Source organism: Syngnathus leptorhynchus, chromosome 8, assembly GCF_054491065.1.
Source record: "Syngnathus leptorhynchus isolate UIUO chromosome 8, UIUO_Slep, whole genome shotgun sequence".
Classification (NCBI taxonomy): Eukaryota; Metazoa; Chordata; class Actinopteri; order Syngnathiformes; family Syngnathidae; genus Syngnathus; species Syngnathus leptorhynchus.
This window is the reverse complement of record NC_141202.1, coordinates 2,075,624-2,093,996: the sequence shown is the minus strand read 5'-3', so window position 1 is coordinate 2,093,996 and position 18,373 is coordinate 2,075,624. Positions and strand designations below refer to the sequence as shown.

General features: G+C 46.7%; 2 protein-coding genes across 3 annotated transcripts; both read right to left on the bottom strand.

The window, feature by feature from the left end:
* Window positions 1-1,053: 1,053 nt before the first annotated feature.
* Window positions 1,054-9,369, bottom strand: glcci1b (glucocorticoid induced 1b). 2 transcript variants are annotated; one of them, XM_085919306.1, is made up of 9 exons: window positions 9,222-9,369; window positions 8,723-9,097; window positions 5,738-5,883; window positions 3,960-4,049; window positions 3,120-3,242; window positions 2,907-3,047; window positions 2,618-2,819; window positions 2,420-2,540; window positions 1,054-2,353 (listed from the first exon to the last, which is right to left on the bottom strand). In XM_085919306.1, the coding sequence occupies exons 2-9, from the start codon at window positions 9,027-9,029 to the stop codon at window positions 2,101-2,103; spliced, it is 1,383 nt and encodes a 460-aa protein (XP_085775432.1). In that variant the 5' UTR covers window positions 9,030-9,097; window positions 9,222-9,369; the 3' UTR covers window positions 1,054-2,100. The 2 variants fall into 2 exon arrangements, with proteins under 2 accessions (XP_085775432.1, XP_085775433.1); XM_085919307.1 differs by having other exon boundaries at window positions 3,120-3,239.
* A 310-nt stretch (window positions 9,370-9,679) lies between these two features.
* mios (missing oocyte, meiosis regulator, homolog (Drosophila)) lies at window positions 9,680-18,165 on the bottom strand. Its single transcript, XM_085919167.1, has 13 exons — window positions 18,110-18,165; window positions 17,365-17,525; window positions 16,267-17,128; window positions 15,671-16,160; window positions 15,412-15,510; window positions 14,969-15,223; window positions 14,017-14,186; window positions 13,237-13,302; window positions 13,007-13,165; window positions 12,199-12,351; window positions 11,802-12,006; window positions 11,597-11,726; window positions 9,680-11,508 (listed from the first exon to the last, which is right to left on the bottom strand). Exons 3-13 carry the CDS (start codon window positions 17,083-17,085, stop codon window positions 11,418-11,420), a joined length of 2,637 nt encoding a protein of 878 aa, XP_085775293.1. The 5' UTR covers window positions 17,086-17,128; window positions 17,365-17,525; window positions 18,110-18,165; the 3' UTR covers window positions 9,680-11,417.
* Between the last annotated feature and the right edge of the window lie 208 nt (window positions 18,166-18,373).

Here is an 18,373-nt window from a genome sequence, read left to right as displayed (position 1 = left end):
AATGGCGGTGTACCTAATGGAGTGTCCTTGTGACGTCACAGATCAACCAGCCAATCAGAAAGTGGGGGGTTGTTTGGGTGTGGCACTTTTCACTTCCATTTAAATTTTGACCATGATTTTTCCCTAATGAAGTGGCCTGTGATTAGGTACACCTTAAAATGGCGGTGTACCTAATGGAGTGTCCTTGTGACGTCACAGATCAACCAGCCAATTAGAAAGTGGGGGGTTGTTTGGGTGTGGCACTTTACACTTCCATTTAAATTTTGACCATGATTTTTCCCTAATGAAGTGGCCTGTGATTAGGTACACCTTAAAATGGCGGTGTACCTAATGGAGTGTCCTTGTGACGTCACAGATCCAACAGCCAATCATAAAGTGGGGGTGAGGGCGGGTGTGGCACTTTTCACTTTCACTTAAACTTTTTCCCTAATGAAGTGATTAGGTACACCTGTGTCCGTGTGACGTCACAGATCAACCAGCCAATCAGAAAGTGGGGGGTTGTTTGGGTGTGGCACTTTTCACTTTCATTTAAATTTTGACCATGATTTTTCCCTAATGAAGTGGCCTGTGATTAGGTACACCTTAAAATGGCGGTGTACCTAATGGAGTGTCCTTGTGACGTCACAGATCAACCAGCCAATCAAAAAGTGGGGGGTTGTTTGGGTGTGGCACTTTTCACTTCCATTTAAATTTTGACCATGATTTTTCCCTATTGAAGTGGCCTGTGATTAGGTACACCTTAAAATGGCGGTGTACCTAATGGAGTGTCCTTGTGACGTCACAGATCAACCAGCCAATCAGAAAGTGGGGGGTTGTTTGGGTGTGGCACTTTTCACTTCCATTTAAATTTTGACCATGATTTTTCCCTAATGAAGTGGCCTGTGATTAGGTACACCTAAAAATGGTGGTGTACCTAATGGAGTGTCCGAGTGACGTCACAGATCCAACAGCCAATCAGAAAGTGGGGGTGAGAGTGGGTGTGGCACTTTTTGCTTTCACTTAAGCTTTGACCATGATTTTTGTTTCTTTTTCTTGACAAAACTAAGAATGAAATTAAATCAAATCAATTTTTATTGCCAGGTTTGAGCATGCCAAACAAGGAATTTGACTCCGGTACATCTCGTTTTCTGTACAACATTTCTAACAACATTCAAGACGTGCAAAAATTGACAATTCTTCTCAAACATCCCCTGATCTTAAACTCCCAGGAGGGCAAGGGCAAAACTCAAAACTCCTACTAGGGGAAATGAAAAACCTTGAGAAGAGACCACAGATGGGAGGGTCTCTCTTCCAGGATGACCAGGCTGCAATGGATGCAGAGAGGACACATAGTACAAATAATAGACAATTCAAAGATGAAGCGTCGAGAGCCAGATGTTACTGCACAGCAATGTCTCTGAGACTCCAAGAGTGGTGTGAGTTCATCAAAGTGACAGCCTGGCTGGGGGAAGAAGCCGTCTCTACTGTCTGCTGGTTCACTGATATCAGTGATATCACAGATATCAATACTAAAATGTTTAGTATTGATATCAGTGATATCACCGATAAACATGTTTAGTGTGGATATCATCGATATCAACATGTGCAGTGTTGATATCCGCAGATGTTGTCCCATCTCCAGACCAAGAGCAGCAGTGTCCTTGTCTACTAAAAAGCCGATTGGCCAGCCCAGTTTTGTCTGAAATGTTTGCTGCCACGGAAACCAGCAGTTCAGACTCGAGTTCCATTAACAGTGGAGAAAATAAACAAAGTAGAAGACTAAGGATAAGGACATGTCCACATAAACACAAATATCTTCGTACATTTTCCGACGCCTTGTGTACTGATAGTCTGAAGTGCTTCTTGCCAGAGATGAAATCTATGAAGTAGCAATAAAGTGATTGAAAGAGCACCGGTAATGGACTTCATTAAAGCTAACAATGTTCACCCTTTGTTGTTTTAGCTTCTTTTATGAGCTTCTAGTTTTATTAGCACAATTGGGGGAAGAAAAAAAAAACTTAAAAAAAAATATATTAGTGAGTGTGTGGACATGAGCTTGATTTGGAATGAACGGAGTGCAAAACGTTTTGTTTTATCACGCTCGTCACGAGGCAGCGTCTTTTATATTCCTGACAATAAACCGCTGACGACCGCCTCTGCTTCTTGGTTGTCGGGCGAATCGCGCGTCTCCCGAGACTGGCCGTCGTTGCTTTGGGGACCGGTTGGGTCGGCGCTGGCGCTGGCGCGGGACACGGGCGAGAAGAGGGACGAACAGAGCAGCTTGACGGGGCAGAAAGCTGAACCTTGAGGGATGAAGTTCACCTTGTTTTTGTCGGGACAGGAGAAGAGCGGGAATCCTTTCGATTGGCCACACCTAGCGAGAACAAAAGCGGCGATTCGATTTTTTTTTTTTGCAACAGTAATGATCCGAGCAACTTACAGTATCTCGTCAAAGACTTTGACTCTCTCGCAGCCTTCCGGTGGCTCCCGCTTGAACATGTAGCTGTTGTTGGGTTTGGGAGATGTGGCGAACTTGGGTAGCGGAGAGCCGCACGTGCCCTCTAACAAACACAATGAAACAAAATACAATCAAGTACGGTGCGTTTGTAAGCAATCGTTTTGCCGTGGCTTCGTTAACCTTTGTCTACATCATCCGCGGAGGACGAGGGGCTTCCGTCCGGGGAGTGCGGGTGGTGCGGGCTGAGTGGGCTGCGAGGTCGAGGAGACGGACTGGACTCTCCACTAGAGGGAGCTTGCGTGTCAGTGTCACGGGTTTCCCCGACGTTGCTGTAGCGCTGCAGCGGGAAAGGAGCCCGACGGCCGTCCGCGGCGTCCGTGGCCTGTTGTGAAATGGAAAACAATCACAAGGCATGTCATATCACACAAGACAATAAAGAATGTGAAGAACCGCTCATGGCGACAATGACCTGAATAACATGTTCCCAATCATGTCTGATGAAGACATTTTCCAGCTCGTGGTTGATGGCCTCCACGCTGCTGGGCACTCTGCAGATCAGAGACTTGGTGGACAAAGAACAAGAAGATCCTTTATGCTGAAGAGGAAACATCTACAAAAAAACAACAACAAGAGATCAGACAACGAGTTTATCGTAATGTAGGGAAGCTAGTGGTGAAGTCACCTGTGAGGGACAGGCAGCGGCTGCGTGTTGGCCGTGCGGCGTCCCGGACGTGGCGTCTCGCTCTTTGCTCTGCCGACTTCCTTGTTTGCTACGCTGAAGCTGCAGCCTCAGCTTGGCGATCTGCTGGAAGAAGAAGGGAGACTTATTTCCTTTTTGATTTTCACAGAACCGCTTGAGTTCACCATTATTAGTCTGACGGAAAATAAAAGCTCAAAGGTCTACGTCAGGTTTTCATTTCCCACAATCGCCATGTCAAGAATTTACTTTGCGCAAACAATGTTGAGCATCAAATTAAAGGCGCTTTTATATTGCTGGCTATTATGTCGTTATGATTTCATATGACGCAATGAGCCCCCTCCCCAAATTTTGGGGGGCATGAGAACACCACTAAACTGGACCTCTTGCCAACTCGACATTATTTGAACCCATAAAGAATCAGCAAGGACGCAAAGCGCGATGCCATCAGCCAGCCGTTTACAAAGCACGTCTGATGATGAACTGAGTTCAGTGAGCGGGGCGGGCGGGGGAGGGGGTCCTCCGTATCAGACGAAAACAGGATGCCCTTTATAGGCCTGAGAGACGCACTTGTGCTATGCAGACAAAAGGTGTGGTCTTCACCGCTTGCTACCACAAAGACGCCTCTCTCTGCACACTCCCACACTTTGCATGCAGCGCGCCATTCCGTCAAAATCCGAGGGCCCGCCCGGCGTGGTCGCGGCTCGGGATGGAAGGATGTTCAATTAGGACAACCCATAGAGGAGACGTGGAGGCTGAGCAAGCGACGACACGTGTGGAGGGAAACTTCCAGAGAAATGCCAGCTGCCACTTTTGTGCGTCTACCTCCTTGAGGTGGTCCGCGCTGCCCCAGGAGGCCGATCTCTGGTGAGGACTCCCTTGGTCGGCTCCCTCGTCCATCCACATGCCCGGAGTCTGAAACGCATGTTGTCATTTCAATATGTTTTTCTTCAAGACAAAAACAAAACAAAAAAACAGAGCTGTAAAAAACAACAACAACAACAACAACAAAAAACGAGAGGCTTTACACGCGTCCGAAAATGTCGCGAGTCAAACACGCCGCCATAAAAAGTGTGAAAGGTTTGTTTGACGAGCGTCACGAGGGGCCGCTGCTGCTTTTTGCATACATTTGCATAATTCCTCCATTTCCTGTTTTGCGCTCTCAGATATGCAACTGGAAACACCGATGCCTCTCGAGCCTTTTGCGTCACGTAAAAAGTTTGCTACAGATGGTCAGCGCAATTTTGAGAGTCGTGCGCTCCTCGGCGCCAGATAGCGAGCCAGCGGGCAGATAAACGCTTCCCGACACCGATCCCACCCAGAGAGCGGCACGCAGGCGACATCCTCAAGAATCCAAAGCAGGAAATCAGCACCGCCGCCGCTTTCCAAGGGAATTTCGATTGTTTAGATTGCACGCCGAGACACGCACGCCACTAAAGTCGGTCGGATGAGGAGGCCGATTTGTTTGCTGCTCGTGTCTGAAAATCAGCCAGCGTGCCCACCTGTAAAATATGGGTCAAAAAAGGAGGTCCGTTTGGTTTGCGTGTGGGTGGTCTACTTTCAAACCACATCCGGAATGAGTCGACACGTTCCGTGTAAACAATGAGACCAAAAAGTGTTTCTTGAGGTGTTAACTTTTGGTCTGGTAAGCATATGACACAGGTTTGTTGTCCAAAAGACCCAAAAAAGAAGTGAATGTGTTTTAAATGATTCGTATTCCATGTAAACACGCTGTAAAACAGGAGTGAACATGTTTTATATGTGAAGACATTTTATTATGCGCTGTCAACCTGTTCGAACAAGTCTTCCGTAGTAAGCATGAATGTGTTTTATCATACGTGATTGTGTTTGATAGCAGCTGTTACACAACGGCTGTAAATGTATTTTACTGCAGCGTTTATTTCCCCGTTTGTAGGTTGACAAACGTCGACGTGTCCGAAGCTCACGCTCCTTTCATATTTGAGGAATGTGCTGGGAGATTGTTTTGGTATTCCACTTGGAGCTCTTTAACCTGTGATTTCCTCAACCGGGCTTAGTAGCGGAGCGTAGATCCACAATCACGGCCGAGTGCAGCGTTTTTAATTGAGGGGAGGAAGAAGGAGGGGAGAAAAAAAAAAAAAAGAAAAGCCGTTTGATGAGTCGGCCTTTGTGCGGCGGTTCCTTATGTTCATAAAGAGTGTGTGTTAGGCCCCCCCAGGCAATTAGCATATCTATGGGCCCTCTGTGACACAAAAGGAAGGCGTTCTACGGGGCCACGAGGGCCAGGTGGTGAGCAGGGGGGGGATTTGTCCTCACTCAGGGGGGACAGGTGCAAACCACCAGCGGGGCTCGGAAAAAGAAAAAAGGACCGAGGTCCTTTTGTGCACGGTTAGCAGGAAGTGGTTGAGGGGAGAGTCTTTACATTTATTTGCTCAAGGATTGTCAAACGTGCTCGGCGCTCGCGTTGTTGGAATAAATCCCCCTTGGAGACCCGATAACGTATAAGGCAGTAAAAACTTTTTGGGTTGTTGACACAATAAAGGAAGTTAGCCTAGCTAGCTTGGATATCAGGTGTGAACCGGTTTCACTTGTAGCGGGTTTTTTTTGTATCGCTTGTGTGTTACCTGAGTGGATTTGTCTTTCATGCAGTAGGGGTAAGGCCCGTGAGCATCTCGGGGCCACTGACCGGTGAGGTAAGGCCCGGTGATGGCGTCCAGGGAAGACGTCCGGCGGATGGCGCTGGAGCTCCGCATCTGCAACTTGGACCTTTCTGTGAGACATTTGTAGAAAAGAACAAATGTGTGCTTGATATGCATTTTTCAATTCTGATTTTTCATCAAATGACTTCAATAACTTGAAGTATTTATAAATAATACAAGTTTGAATATTTTTGGTGAATCTTTTCCAATTCTTGTAGTAGCGTTTATTTGACATATTGCCATAACAGTCATAATCGCTGGCACACACACTGCACATGAATAGTTTATGCACACACATTAGCAACAAGAAGTGCATTAGGGTTGCCAGGTTGGGCCCTTTCGAGAGTCGCAGTGAATATGATGAGCACAAAAAAAAAATACAGTACATTCTGTCCCTGCTCTGTACATACATTTATACACAAACACACTCGTATATGTGACCCCCCCCCCTTTTTCTGTCTCCTACACACAAACGGACATTGTTGGTAGAACATAGAGGGCCATCCAGCCGAAGGTATGGCCTATGTAAGCTCGCTGGGCTACAGTACAATTCCCCGAACAAAGACGGCGGGCTACATTTCCATCAATATTGATACAGGGCCCGGCCAGGCCTCTCGGAGCAGGGGGATTGTGGTTATTTTCCACCGCCTCCGCACTTGCCAGACCAGAATAATCTCCCCTCGACGAGCCTGGCCAAGACGATCAAAGCGTCCTGATTTTTTTGGGGGGGAGGGGGATGAAGAGTGATTATTTTCAGACTGGAGATGTAATAAAAACTTTCGCCGTTAGTGGACATGGGGAATGAATAGTGCCCGCATTTCCAGGGTTTATTGAACAGAGGGCAAAAGGTGAAAATAAATGTGTAAAAAAGCACAGCGGAGAAAGCTTTTACGCAGACTCGCGGGAAATTGCGCACACATTCAATGGTGCCTTGAGATACGAGTTCCATTTGTTCCGGAACCACACTCGTAACTCAAGACGCTCGCATCTCGAGTCAAATGAACGGCCATTAATCTTAATATGTCATATTTGTGTATAGTTGTGACCATTTCTAGAATAAAGGCCTGAAAGTAAGTCACTTTTCAAAATGCAAAACTGTGCAACACGCAAAAAGAAACACAAGTGCTGAGTCTGTTGTTAATGTTGGCTGCGATCACCAGAGAAACTAGCGCGTCTCCCGCTAGCATTGTTAGCTTTGTTAGCATGGTTGCACCAGTTCAACTCCAACAAAACAAGCAAGCGCTGACGAGTCGCTGCAAGAAAAAACAAAGATGTGCCAACGACGCTGATTCAAAAAAAAAAAAAAAAACTCCCACGGGCGTTTGAACGCCGCTTTTCACATTCGGTCCGAGTCTGCACTTTTGAGCCGGGCCACAATAAAACGGGAGCCTTTCAGCACAGCTGCCACTTTGTTGATGCTCTTTGTTGCGGGGAGAAAAAAAAAAAAGTGTCGGGCGAGTGATATCATGCCGACAACATGCGGAATATGACACTTGTGCCCCTTTTCCACCGCGTGATGCAGAAAGTACCTCCTCGGTTTGCCGCTGTTGCTTTTTCGCTTTGTTGCAATGGGGCACTGGAAAAAAAACGCACAATTTAGAAGACTCAAGGCTCACAATACACAATCCAGGGAGAAGACTCATCAGCTACAAGCTAAGCTAATGCTAGCAGTTGCGAGGACTACATGATCAGTCCCAGGGGTGTGTTTTGACAGTAAGGTGGCGCCGATACGGTACGTCGGGCGGGAGGTGAGAGGTCGCCGCTCTGTGAAGACCAAAGTATGCACGGCATGTGGCCGTGCCGAGAAATGGCCGCCCTGTCGTGGAAGAAGAAGACAAAGTGCTTCTTCTCATTTCCTGCCAGGCACGCTACACTGATCAAGGTAGGTGGGCAGCTAGGAGTACGGCGTAAATATTTTTTGGCAAGGCCTGACTCGTACGGCGAGTCGAACCTCGATTACCCGTGTGAACCACCATACGACCGATATTTTACATCATGGCTGTCACACTGCGAATAAGGCTCTGAGTACTAAACGTGAACCACTAGGCTGCCAACGGCCCTAACAGATGAATGCACCGTTATCGGCATCTCGCCAACAAATTTCGTTTCAGGAAGAAAAAAAACGAGTCAGCTGTGTGAAGCGCTACACTGCCAACAACTTTATACAGTTGTCTGTGTGTTGTGCTGCCAACAGTATTCGTCCTACAAATCCCATGGTGGGAACAAAAGCCGAACCAAGAATTATGTGGTCATTTAGTCACTGATGTGAACCACATCCACAGAAATCAGTGTCACACTGCTAATAGTATTGTGGCTACAGATTCTGTGGTGAAAACACAAGCCCGGGCCAAGTTTAGAAGGGATGGAGTCATCTATGTGAACCACTACACTGTCACAGGCATCGAATAGGACTCTCAAACATACTGGCCATTCAGGAATTTCACAAAAGCCTCTGCTGCAGTTATAATTACAGTTTTGTTTTTTTGTGATCTTGGTTCAGACTCCAAATTTTAAAGCACAATTCAGAAATTCAGTTTGAACTTTTTGCTTTGCTACTGTTCCGTTTTGGGTGGTAACAATTTGAACACAATGTTTACTTTAAGACGTTTTTTGAACTTCCAATAGTTCGACTTTTGAGTCTGTGGTTTGAATTACACATTAGTATTCAGTGATGATGGTTAAACTCCTAATTCTAAGCAATTTTACCCCTGGAGTGTGGTTGAACTCCAAATGTATCCATTTTCTAGTTTCTACAGTTATAAATTTCAATTTCGTGCTTGTTGATGATTTCGAACCCACACACAAAAAAAAAAGTATATATTTGAAATTTCTCATTGTTTTTGTACTAACTGTGTGGCTATACATGAGGACTTACAACGTGGCATGGCATACTTTTTCGCGTTTGTTTACCTCTGGAAACAGGCGAGTCCGGAGCGCAGGAGGCGTCCTTGTTTTCGGGCGACAACCCCTGCTTACTTCCTGGGAGGAGGAGAGTCGGGCTGGAGGGGGGGCTGGAGCCTCGGCTCCCCGCGGTGGCCCCGCCGTGGACGCTGTGTGGCGCCCGAGTCGGGCTGCCCTGGCCGCCGCGCAGCAGCTGGTAGGGCACGGTGGCGCGGAGCGGGTGCAGGCGACATCCACCGTTGCCAAACGAGCCCGGGGAACCCGCGTTGCTGCGCCTCACCCGGGGCTGCTGGAGCGAGTTGCCAGGGACTGACATCCTTACCCAAAGAGGCCGACTTTTAGGAGCGAAAGGGGGGAGAGAAAAAGTGTGGCCACCAACAGCAGCTGTTGGAGTAGAGTTAGCACAACACGTTAGCTTCCTCTTTTAGTGTGTGTGTTCGTGTCTGCGTACTCAGCTCTTGCGCTCGAAGAAAAACAACGAAGAGACGTATTCTAATGTGAAACTTACCTTTAAGTTCGGTACAAAAGCAAACTCGCACCTTAACGGTAACATAAATAACTTAAAGTTATATTTATAACTTATTTAAAGCTTAGCTTGGGTCACTAAATATGAGTGTTGTCCATCTCGACCGCTCTTCTAAATGACTTGTTTCGGCTTGACTACTAGCTGACTTCTAATGGGGCGGGCACAAGAGGCCGCTCGCCGGTTTGTGATTGGACAACAGTGATTTACAGTAACGCCGCCGATTGGTCCAAGCTTATCTATCGGTCGCACTTGTAGCCAATGGCGTCAGATGTTGGGCTCAACATGTGTAATTTGGGGAGTTGCTCAGTTTTTGGAAAATTTGTTCACCCAAATTTCTAAGTTTGATATTGGATGTTATCCTACAATTCAAATAACAATTTTCAGGCTACATTCATTACTTTGCGCCAGGTATGGGACAAAACACAACTTGAGTTTGATCAAATACTTTATTTTGAAGCACATCATATAGATTTCAACGTCCAGGGACATGTGACAAAATATTGGGGGAAAAGAGTAGCATTTCTGTGGCAAAATACAACTCTGTGGTCAACTGCTGCATTTTAGTTCCTGGCCAAATGCATCACTCTTGTGACAAAATATGAGGTAAATATAACATGTTTCTGTCAAAATACCCACCCAACCAGATACTAGCACAAAATGTGACAAAAAAATATGTTTTAATGGCAAAATATTTCATCTAATCTTGAAGTAAATTCATGTATTGTTTTAAAAATATTTAATTGTTGTGGCAAAACATGGGAGACTACAATCCCATCTTTGCGATTTAGAAATTCATTTTAGTGGCAAAATGTTTTATTACTGTAAGGTCATGCAACTTTAAGTGGTCAAGTTGCATCTACTGTGCATGAAAAAAAAATTAGTTAAAACTGAAGAAAAATCTGTGTTCCACTTATTTCAATTGCTATAATAGTCCACTTTTGTTATCTTTATTTTTCAGGCCCATTCATGTTGCTCAATTGCCTTCTTCATATGTTTCACAGTACTTTGCTACAGATAAAACACTCAGATGTGTCTGAATTGAATATAAAACTTTTTTTTAAAAGGACTGTGACATTCAAATTGCTGTTCTTAAGAGCCAATTTGTCAGGCCTTCTGGCCCAAAACACTCAGCTAAGGCCACGTGGGGGGATATGAAACCCCCAAGATCCGCATGTCCATGACTAAAGTGATTTATCCAGTTCTGCCCTGCTTGCAGTTGGTTGCGGAGGGGAAGAAAAAAAAAAAAAAAAACTGGCTACAATGCCAGAGCAGACGGCGCCCGTCCTCGGATTGATGATGCATAGTTTCGGGGGGCAATGTGGGCATCGGAGGGAGTGTGAAAGAAAGAGAGGTTGTAGGATTGTGTTTTTCACTCAATGGGCAGCTGAGCTTCTGTATTAAGAGGCGGGGGGGAAGTAAGAGGGGGGGGGGGGGGGGGGCAATCTTCTTGTCTGAGTGCCGAGCAGCTGCTGTTTTCCGAGGAGATTCTTTTCATGGAGCCCAGGGCCTGGAGTGGGTCGCTCAATGCGACCCCCCCACCCCCCACCCGCCCCAACCACCACTCGTTTCGCAAACCTTCCTTGAAAACGTTGAAAATGCCAAATCAAGTCATAAAAATGTGCTTCACCTAGGGTGCAATCCTTTTTTGCCAACAATGCTCGTGGGAGAGAGAGAGAGAGAAAAAAAAAGTTGCATACTTAAGCTGATTTGCCAGGTAACAGAGTAGCGTATGTATGAATATGAATAGCAGCATTAAGGCTAAAAAAAAAAGATGTTTTCCCAAACAAATAGTGTTTTTATCTCAAAAGAAAACATTTCCATAGCGTATTGTAATCTTATTGTGATCAAATATGATGTTTTAATGGAAGAATGGGTGTGGGGGGATCACATTTCATTTCACAAAGGCTTTCAACTGCTGAGAGGTAAAACTGCCTTGTGGCAAAATTTGCTTCCACTGTTTGAATTTAAAAAAAAAACAAAAACACGTTTGGCACCTAGAATCACATTTTTTTTTTTTTAATGAGGTTCTTCACTGAATCCTGATTCAGGTTAGACAGCAAGAGAGAGCGCCTACTTGTTGATTGTCCTGAGAGGTTGACGACCCCAGCGAAATAAATCACCGAGTTTCCCTTCTTGGTGGAGGACGTGCCGGCTGGCTCCGACAGGCCGCTTCATCTTTCAGCTGCTGTCCGAGGGCTCTAAATTGCCCGTAGTGTCTAGCTGCATGCATTTACACGTGCACGCCGACACGGGGCACTCTGTGTGGTCCCTGCGACAGGTGAACGCAAGAAAACATTTAAAATGGCCTTTCCCAACTCAAATGAAAAAAAAAAAAAAAAGTTTGGAAGATTGATTACCTGAACCAGCTCAGCATGTGTCCAGCGTGGCCGCCGTGGCGACAGTTGTGACACCAGGTGAACCAGTTGTTGAACTGAGCAAGTTTGTTGTCCCTTGTCAGGTCGACCTTGTCGTCGGATTTCCCCGTTCCTGCCAGTTAAACAAAACAGAGTCGATAATGACCACACGGCCGCGATGGCTGAAATGGGCCGGCGTGATCGTCACCGGCGCAGCTGGACACGGGCGTGCCCATGTTCATGAGGCAGAGGGCGCAGCGTGGCAGCGGCTTGCGACATCCCGGGCAGCTGGTCACTTTGGACTTGGTGGGCGAGCCGCTCACGCCGTACTGGCTGAAGCCGCGGCCCTGGTGGGGCATGGCGGCGCAGCTGTACGAGATGGACTTGCCGCAGAAGTTGCAGCTGACAAACACCTGCGGAGGGACGCAAAGGTCGTGGCGATAAGGGGCAAAGGTGGAAATGGAGCCACGCGGCGGGCGGCCAGCTGGCGGGGGTTTCCGCTCCGATGACAGATAAGGAAGAGATAACCGCTGTACAACATTCGCCGTTTCCCATAAAAGCCATTTTGAATTTCTGTTCCAAAAGGGATATCAAAGCAACTTTACCTGGGCTAGAGGTTTGGAGGTGGGGTCCAATTTTCCTCGATGGATGTCAAATTCGGCCCGCTTGTGCCAGAAGCGCCACGCGTCCAGCAGGTTGCGATAGTTCTCGATCCAGCACTGGACTCTGGGGTCCTTCAGAACTTCACCGGGAGAACCCTGGAAGTGGGATATTCAAAAGAAGTAAAGATGTTTTTAAAAGGATTTTTTCCTAATATCAATGACGGAAAAAATAAAATCCCACTCCACAGCCGTGTCCCATCCTTTTTTCCATCCTGACACACATTGTGTACTTGAACAAAACGTCCACGGGTGGAATGCGTGCATGTTAGCGTGACCGTCCTGTACTGACAACACAATCCAAAACACAATCACCAGATGTGGAAAGAATCACTTTGAACTACCAAAAAGAATCATCGTGACAAACAAACGGAGTCAACTTTGAATTACTTTTAGGGTTTATCGCATTCCGGTCCCAGCCGCAATAGAAAAATATCTTCAGATCATGTTAAATAAATATTTGAACTTACTCCTGTCCCACATGCTTTAAATATATTCAAACTGATTAGCTGATGCTTTTCAAAGTATTCCTTAGCACCTCTCTTACTGTCAAAAAAATCTTATGCCTCACGCTTTGATGCAAAAATAATTAATGTAGATATTTGAGTGAGTGTCACGTGCCTGAACTTGTCCCTCTTCCAAAGCGTTGGAATGTCTCTACATTATTATTGAAATCACAAGCAGAGAGTCCCGGCACTACACTGAAAAAAAATATAAAAATTCCAAAACAATAATAACACGATTGGACTTCTACCTTGAGCATGCAGAAGCTGGCCGTCTGGACATCTCCAGTCCGGTCCACATAGCTCTCCATCAGATCCACGCCATCCTTGGTCAAGCCGGTCAGCAGGATGCCCTCCAGGTTGCCCGCCTCTTTCATCTCGTTGGTCAGTTTGTCCACGTAGCGAGGAAGCTGCCAAACGACGCCCCAAAACCTCAAGCTTGATGTAACGTAACGTGGACATTAGTGTTGCTGAATGTTACCTGAGTGTCGTTGAGGAACATGGAGGCAAAGGCGACTCGGTCACGCACTGCCACGCTGCTTTCGTACTTCAAGTTTTGGGGAGAAAAAAAAACATCCATTTATTTTGGGCTATGGTGGGTTTCCTGACAAGACAGCAACATGAAAGGAGAATTTCTGGAGAGTTGGCCTACATGCTTTCAGAGTATCTTGTCAAGAACATTTAGATTTCTTCAGGAACATTATGTATCAGCCAAAAGAAACACGCCACCAGAAAAAAAAAATCACTGACAACAACAACTAGCTAGCAAACTAGAGGTTAGCATAGCTTAGCAATGCTGTCTTTTCTCCTTTTAATTATAGTACTGGATGTGTCCTACATGTGAAACCAATCTCCTGCATTCTTCTCATTGGATATCTAGACAACGGAAAAAAAAAAAGAGGACCCCAAAATTAAAACAGAAGCAGGAATTTCAAGCAAGTACTGGCTGTGTCCCATAGAAGCCTCATTTTTGTTGCACTTTTGTCCAGCCCTTCATGTTGAAAGTTTACCAGGAGCCCCAATAAACGTGCAGGCCAAATAGCAGTCGACAAAATTTCAGACTTGATGTTCTTTGCTTGCCTAATCTTGTTTGAAGCAGTCAAAACAGCTCAACGGCAGCTGTTGCCGAACCCTTGCGCGCTCGCGGACGTTCATTCGAACCCGATACGCTTATTGATGCGGCGCAACAAAAATTACACAAAGAGATTCTTTCCCCCTACGACTTCAAATCACACGACAAGTTGTTATTCCATTCGTCTACCAGCACGCCGTCGTAGGCTCCCGGCTCGCTGGTGAGGAAGGCGAACATGACGCAGAGGTAGGGGTTGTTGAGCTGCAGCCTGAGCGAGCTGCACATCTCCCGCCACAGCGAGGCCTTCTCGTCCGTGTAGCCCGACAACGCCATGGCCACCACGTTCAGGTTCAGGTCACCTGGGACAGAAAAAAAAAATAATAATCACACCAGGCTTGTTATGTTTTCTCAAACGTGGATTCTTGATTTATCGGTGAGTGCTAGACACACTCGTGTAGTGCTGCGACAAGAGATTCCGGCGATGGATATTTTAACGAGAGACTGTTAACAAGTCTTATCTAATGAAGCAGGCGGCTAGCCACTTTCAGGAAAGCGTCATTAGCGCACGCAGCAGAAAAACAGCTGACCTACATGGGCCAAATGTTTGTGAGTCAAGATCAGCAATGGTGAATGCACTTTTTTTCTTCTCTCCCCAGGAGTGTTGTTGTGTTGCTACGTTTGACACATTCCTTGGACGCTTCATTTCATTGGATTCTCAACATTTTGGGGTTATTTATGGGCTCGCATCCTCAGTCAATCTGTTTCACATTCCTGCATTTACAACAACATGGAAGGAGTGGGTTTTTTTTTTTTTTTTTTTCTTCACTTACCCAATTTCCTTTTAAAACAGCAGGATATTGCAAGACAATTGCTTCACGCTAGCGCATAAAAAAAAAAGGAGCACTTATTTATAGACGCTGCTTTCAAATGCAACCACAATGACAGGCACCATAATAAACCAGTACTTACAATGACTGACTGGCCATTTCATTAGGGACACAATCTAGTGAGATCTAACTCTGGAATGCTTTTCTCGCATTTCCTATTACTTGCACTTTTTTGGGGGCTTTTTCCTACCTGACTTTCCTGACATACTATTGCGAGTGTATAAGAGGAATTGTGCAGATAAGGATTCCCTCACCCTTCTCAGCCATGGCTCCCCTGTTGAGGATCTGTATGGCTCTGCGGATGTCCAGGTTGAAAAGGGCCACGGCAGCGGCTCGCTCCCACTCTCGTTCCTGCTCCAGCGAACGCAGGAAGGGCTCCACGTCCGCGTCGGACGCTCGGCCCATCCAGCCGCAAAGGCGTAGGGCCAGGCCGCGCTCCTCGCTGTGGAAACGCGTCGCCTCCGTCTGCCGCTCAGAGCCACTCCAGCACTTGCGGCTTTCCGTGGTGCCTGGTGGTGCAGAGAAATCCAGACTGAATCGTCTTGACACACATTTCACTTCAATATAGCCTGGAAGCCAACACATTTGAATTATGTGGTGTGTCAGTCTGACCGCTAGAGGGCGCATCAGACTCAGATTTGCCTTATTGCTGCCCTAATAAAAAAAATTACACAAATTCAGATGACAGGTGTCTTACCTGAGCTGGTCTTGACGATATTCTTGATACCCGAGTAGACGACGGCCTGTTTGTTCACCTGCAGCTTTAGCTCGGCGTCCTCGGCGCACTGCTTCATATGTGAGCTTTACATAGGAATCATCATTTCGTATTGCAGTTTGGGTCAAATTTTAAAACTTTTCCAAATACTTGTTATAGCAATGAATGAATAATAATAAAAAATCATTAGAACACATTTTATAGCCACTGTAGTCATGTGGCAATACAAAAAAAAGGATATAGAAGAGGTCAAACCAGAGGGACTTGAGCTGGGAATCATTGCCCCCTGCAAGTAGGTGGTTCCTCCACACCTGGACGGTGTCGTGTCCATACCTGGACTGAGCCCTCTGCCTCATCTTGGTGGCGATGTCCTGCTCCAGGAGGCCCTGGGCGCCCTCCGGCCCGTCCTCGGCGCACTCGTACAGGTGGCGTCCGCAGGCCCACATGAGCGAGGTGGTGGAGCTCCACGCCAGCGAGATGCGCTCAAAGACGGTGAAGTCGGTCATGACGCGGTTGGCGGCAGACACCACCACCATGCGGTTCTGCCGGGACGGGTGCCAGGCGAAGGTGCCGATCAAACCGTCGCAGGGCTGCACGCTTCGCTCGATGATGGTGGGCTCGGTCTCGTCCCCGATGGGCGTGGGCGTGTGCTGCATGTCGTACAGACGGATGATGTTGCTGTCGCGGGTCAACGTGGCCAGCAGGCCCGTGCGGGTCGGGCACCATGCCACCTAACCGATCAGATTAGATGAGATGTCAATCATTACGTAAGACAATAACTTTGATGTTTCAAAAACACTCCTGCTGGAATTTACGAAAGCATCCATGAGACCTTACCTTGGTGAGAGGCTTCGGCTGCTCGGTGAGGGTGAGCACGGGTTTCTCGAACTTTCTCAGGTCCCAGATGGCCACCTGACCCTCAAAGAAGGAGGCCACGCGGTCGGGAAAATGGGGATCCACCGTGACCCCCTGGATGGCTTTGGTGTTGACAAAAGTCTTCTGGCTGGTGTTCCTCAAATCGAAGATGGCCAGGTTGCGGTGCATGCCGGCCAAGAGGAGCTTGGGGTCCCGAAGGAGCCAGCAGAGGGACAGACAAGCGTCGTTCTGGCCCAGGTCATACAGTGGCTTAGTTACGACCGAGCTCGGGTCCAAGTCAGAGGATGACAGGCGGATCTTCTCGGCGGAGACGCTGGCCTCCGGGGAAAACTTGCTGCTGATGTCCCAGATGAGCACCGAGAAGTCGGCCCGGTGTTTATCCAAGCCGGCCGCCAGCAAGTTGCTATCCACCGGGTTCCAGGCTAGCGTGTTGCACTGGCGGGCGTGCTTGGGCACAAACTCTTTGCCCACCAGCTCCTTGCACGCCGAGTTGTGGCTTTGACCCAGGCTGGTGAGCACCACCCTGCCATTGGCCTGGCCCACGGCGAGCAGGCACTCGGGTTCCTGTTTGGGGTACCAGGCCACGCACTTCATGTAGGGAGTGTCCGAGTTGATGGCCAGCAAGGTGGCGGCCGTCTCTCCCGAGAGGGGCACGGTGCCGGCCTTGAGCTCGGCAGCCCCCGCCGGACCGATGCGGTACAGGCCCAGCTCCGAGTCACAGATGACATAGCGGTCCGGGTGGTGGGGAGACCACAGGATGTCCGGCTTGGAGCCACTCATGACTACAGGGAGGGGCTAGAGGACTCTCACCATGAGACCCCACCTGCACAAATGGCAATATTCATTCATAGTGACCCAACATTTTTGGAGATACGAACCTTTGCTTTAAAGGTCGTTTGGTAACGAACACAACAAGCGGTAGTTTGGCAGACAAATGCAACTGCAAGGCTGCGTAACCACCTTAAAGTCAAAACTATCGTGTATAATGTATGTTTGTAGTTAGCTAACAAAAAGGAGCTTGATCAATAGAATTGGAGGGAAAATGCTGTGCAAGCTAACTTTATCTCATCACAGCAGTTAACTCCATCATGTAGTTCTTGTAGTGATTGCTGCACACACAGGGCGTCCCCCAATCTGTTCTCCAGTTAAATCACGTGATGTTCCACATTAGACCCATTCTTCTTCAAATGAGGGACTTTGCCACTTCTGGTTGAAGTTCACTGTCAAACCAAACATTAACAAAACGAGAATTTCACATTGTCACAAAACCAAACAATACAATTTTGTGTAAACATTGAGAGGATGAGTGGTTCGCAAGAAGGATGAAATAATTAATTTTTTTATTATTATTAAAATCATACAAAATCATTGGCAGTTTCATTACATTAGCATTACCACAAGCAAATTTGTATGTAATATTTATTTGTGAAAGTTTGAGTGACTTAATAACACGCACAGAATGTGACACGTTGGTGCACTTTCAAGTCCAATTTAATTAACGCAGACGCTTCGAGAAACAATGAGCCACTCCCAAAAATTATTTTTAGAGGCAGATTTGCCAGTGCAAAAGTGAAACTAAGAATACTAAGGCGGTTTAATGTTTTGTAAACAAACTCCGCAAAGCTAATGCTAACGCGAGTCAAGGACGAGTTTAGATCCAATTGTTTTTGTCGGTTCCGGATAACTAACAATTCATGATCTTAGTATGAGTATGCTGCATTTGTGACACCAAGTTACGTTCACTTTAACGTTATAACTGAATAAATACAACACAACTTGCACGTGTAGGGAGGGGAAAACTTACGTATTCTTGTTGTCTGTAACACAAAAACAGATCCGGCAGGAAACAATGGTCATTTGAAGTTCCGGTTAAGATTAGTCCCGTCGATTATGTCTAATTTCACGAAGTACACTTGTTCAGTGATAAAACAGGATTTAGTATACTTGTTCAGTAATAAAACACGATTTTGACATAATAATAAAATATAATTGTGTGGAAAAAAAATGAAAATCTAATCTGCACTGTATTGCAAAATAAGTTCGTTATAATAATACAAAGTGATTATGA

Coding starts and splice junctions, on each gene's coding strand:
- glcci1b (XM_085919306.1), bottom strand. CDS start 9,029: ATGTCAGTCCCTGGCAACTCGCTCCAGCAGCCCCGGGTGAGGCGCAGC. Junction 3,243..3,959: donor GCGCGGACCACCTCAAGGAG/GTAGACGCACAA, acceptor TTCTTCTTCCAG/CAGATCGCCAAGCTGAGGCT. Junction 2,354..2,419: donor AAAGTCTTTGACGAGATACT/GTAAGTTGCTCG, acceptor TGTTCTCGCTAG/GTGTGGCCAATCGAAAGGAT.
- mios (XM_085919167.1), bottom strand. CDS start 17,085: ATGAGTGGCTCCAAGCCGGACATCCTGTGGTCTCCCCACCACCCGGAC. Junction 15,511..15,670: donor CCTCTGGTTTGACCTCTTCT/ATATCCTTTTTT, acceptor TGTAAAGCTCAC/ATATGAAGCAGTGCGCCGAG. Junction 12,352..13,006: donor CCAGCTTCTGCATGCTCAAG/GTAGAAGTCCAA, acceptor TCCCACTTCCAG/GGTTCTCCCGGTGAAGTTCT.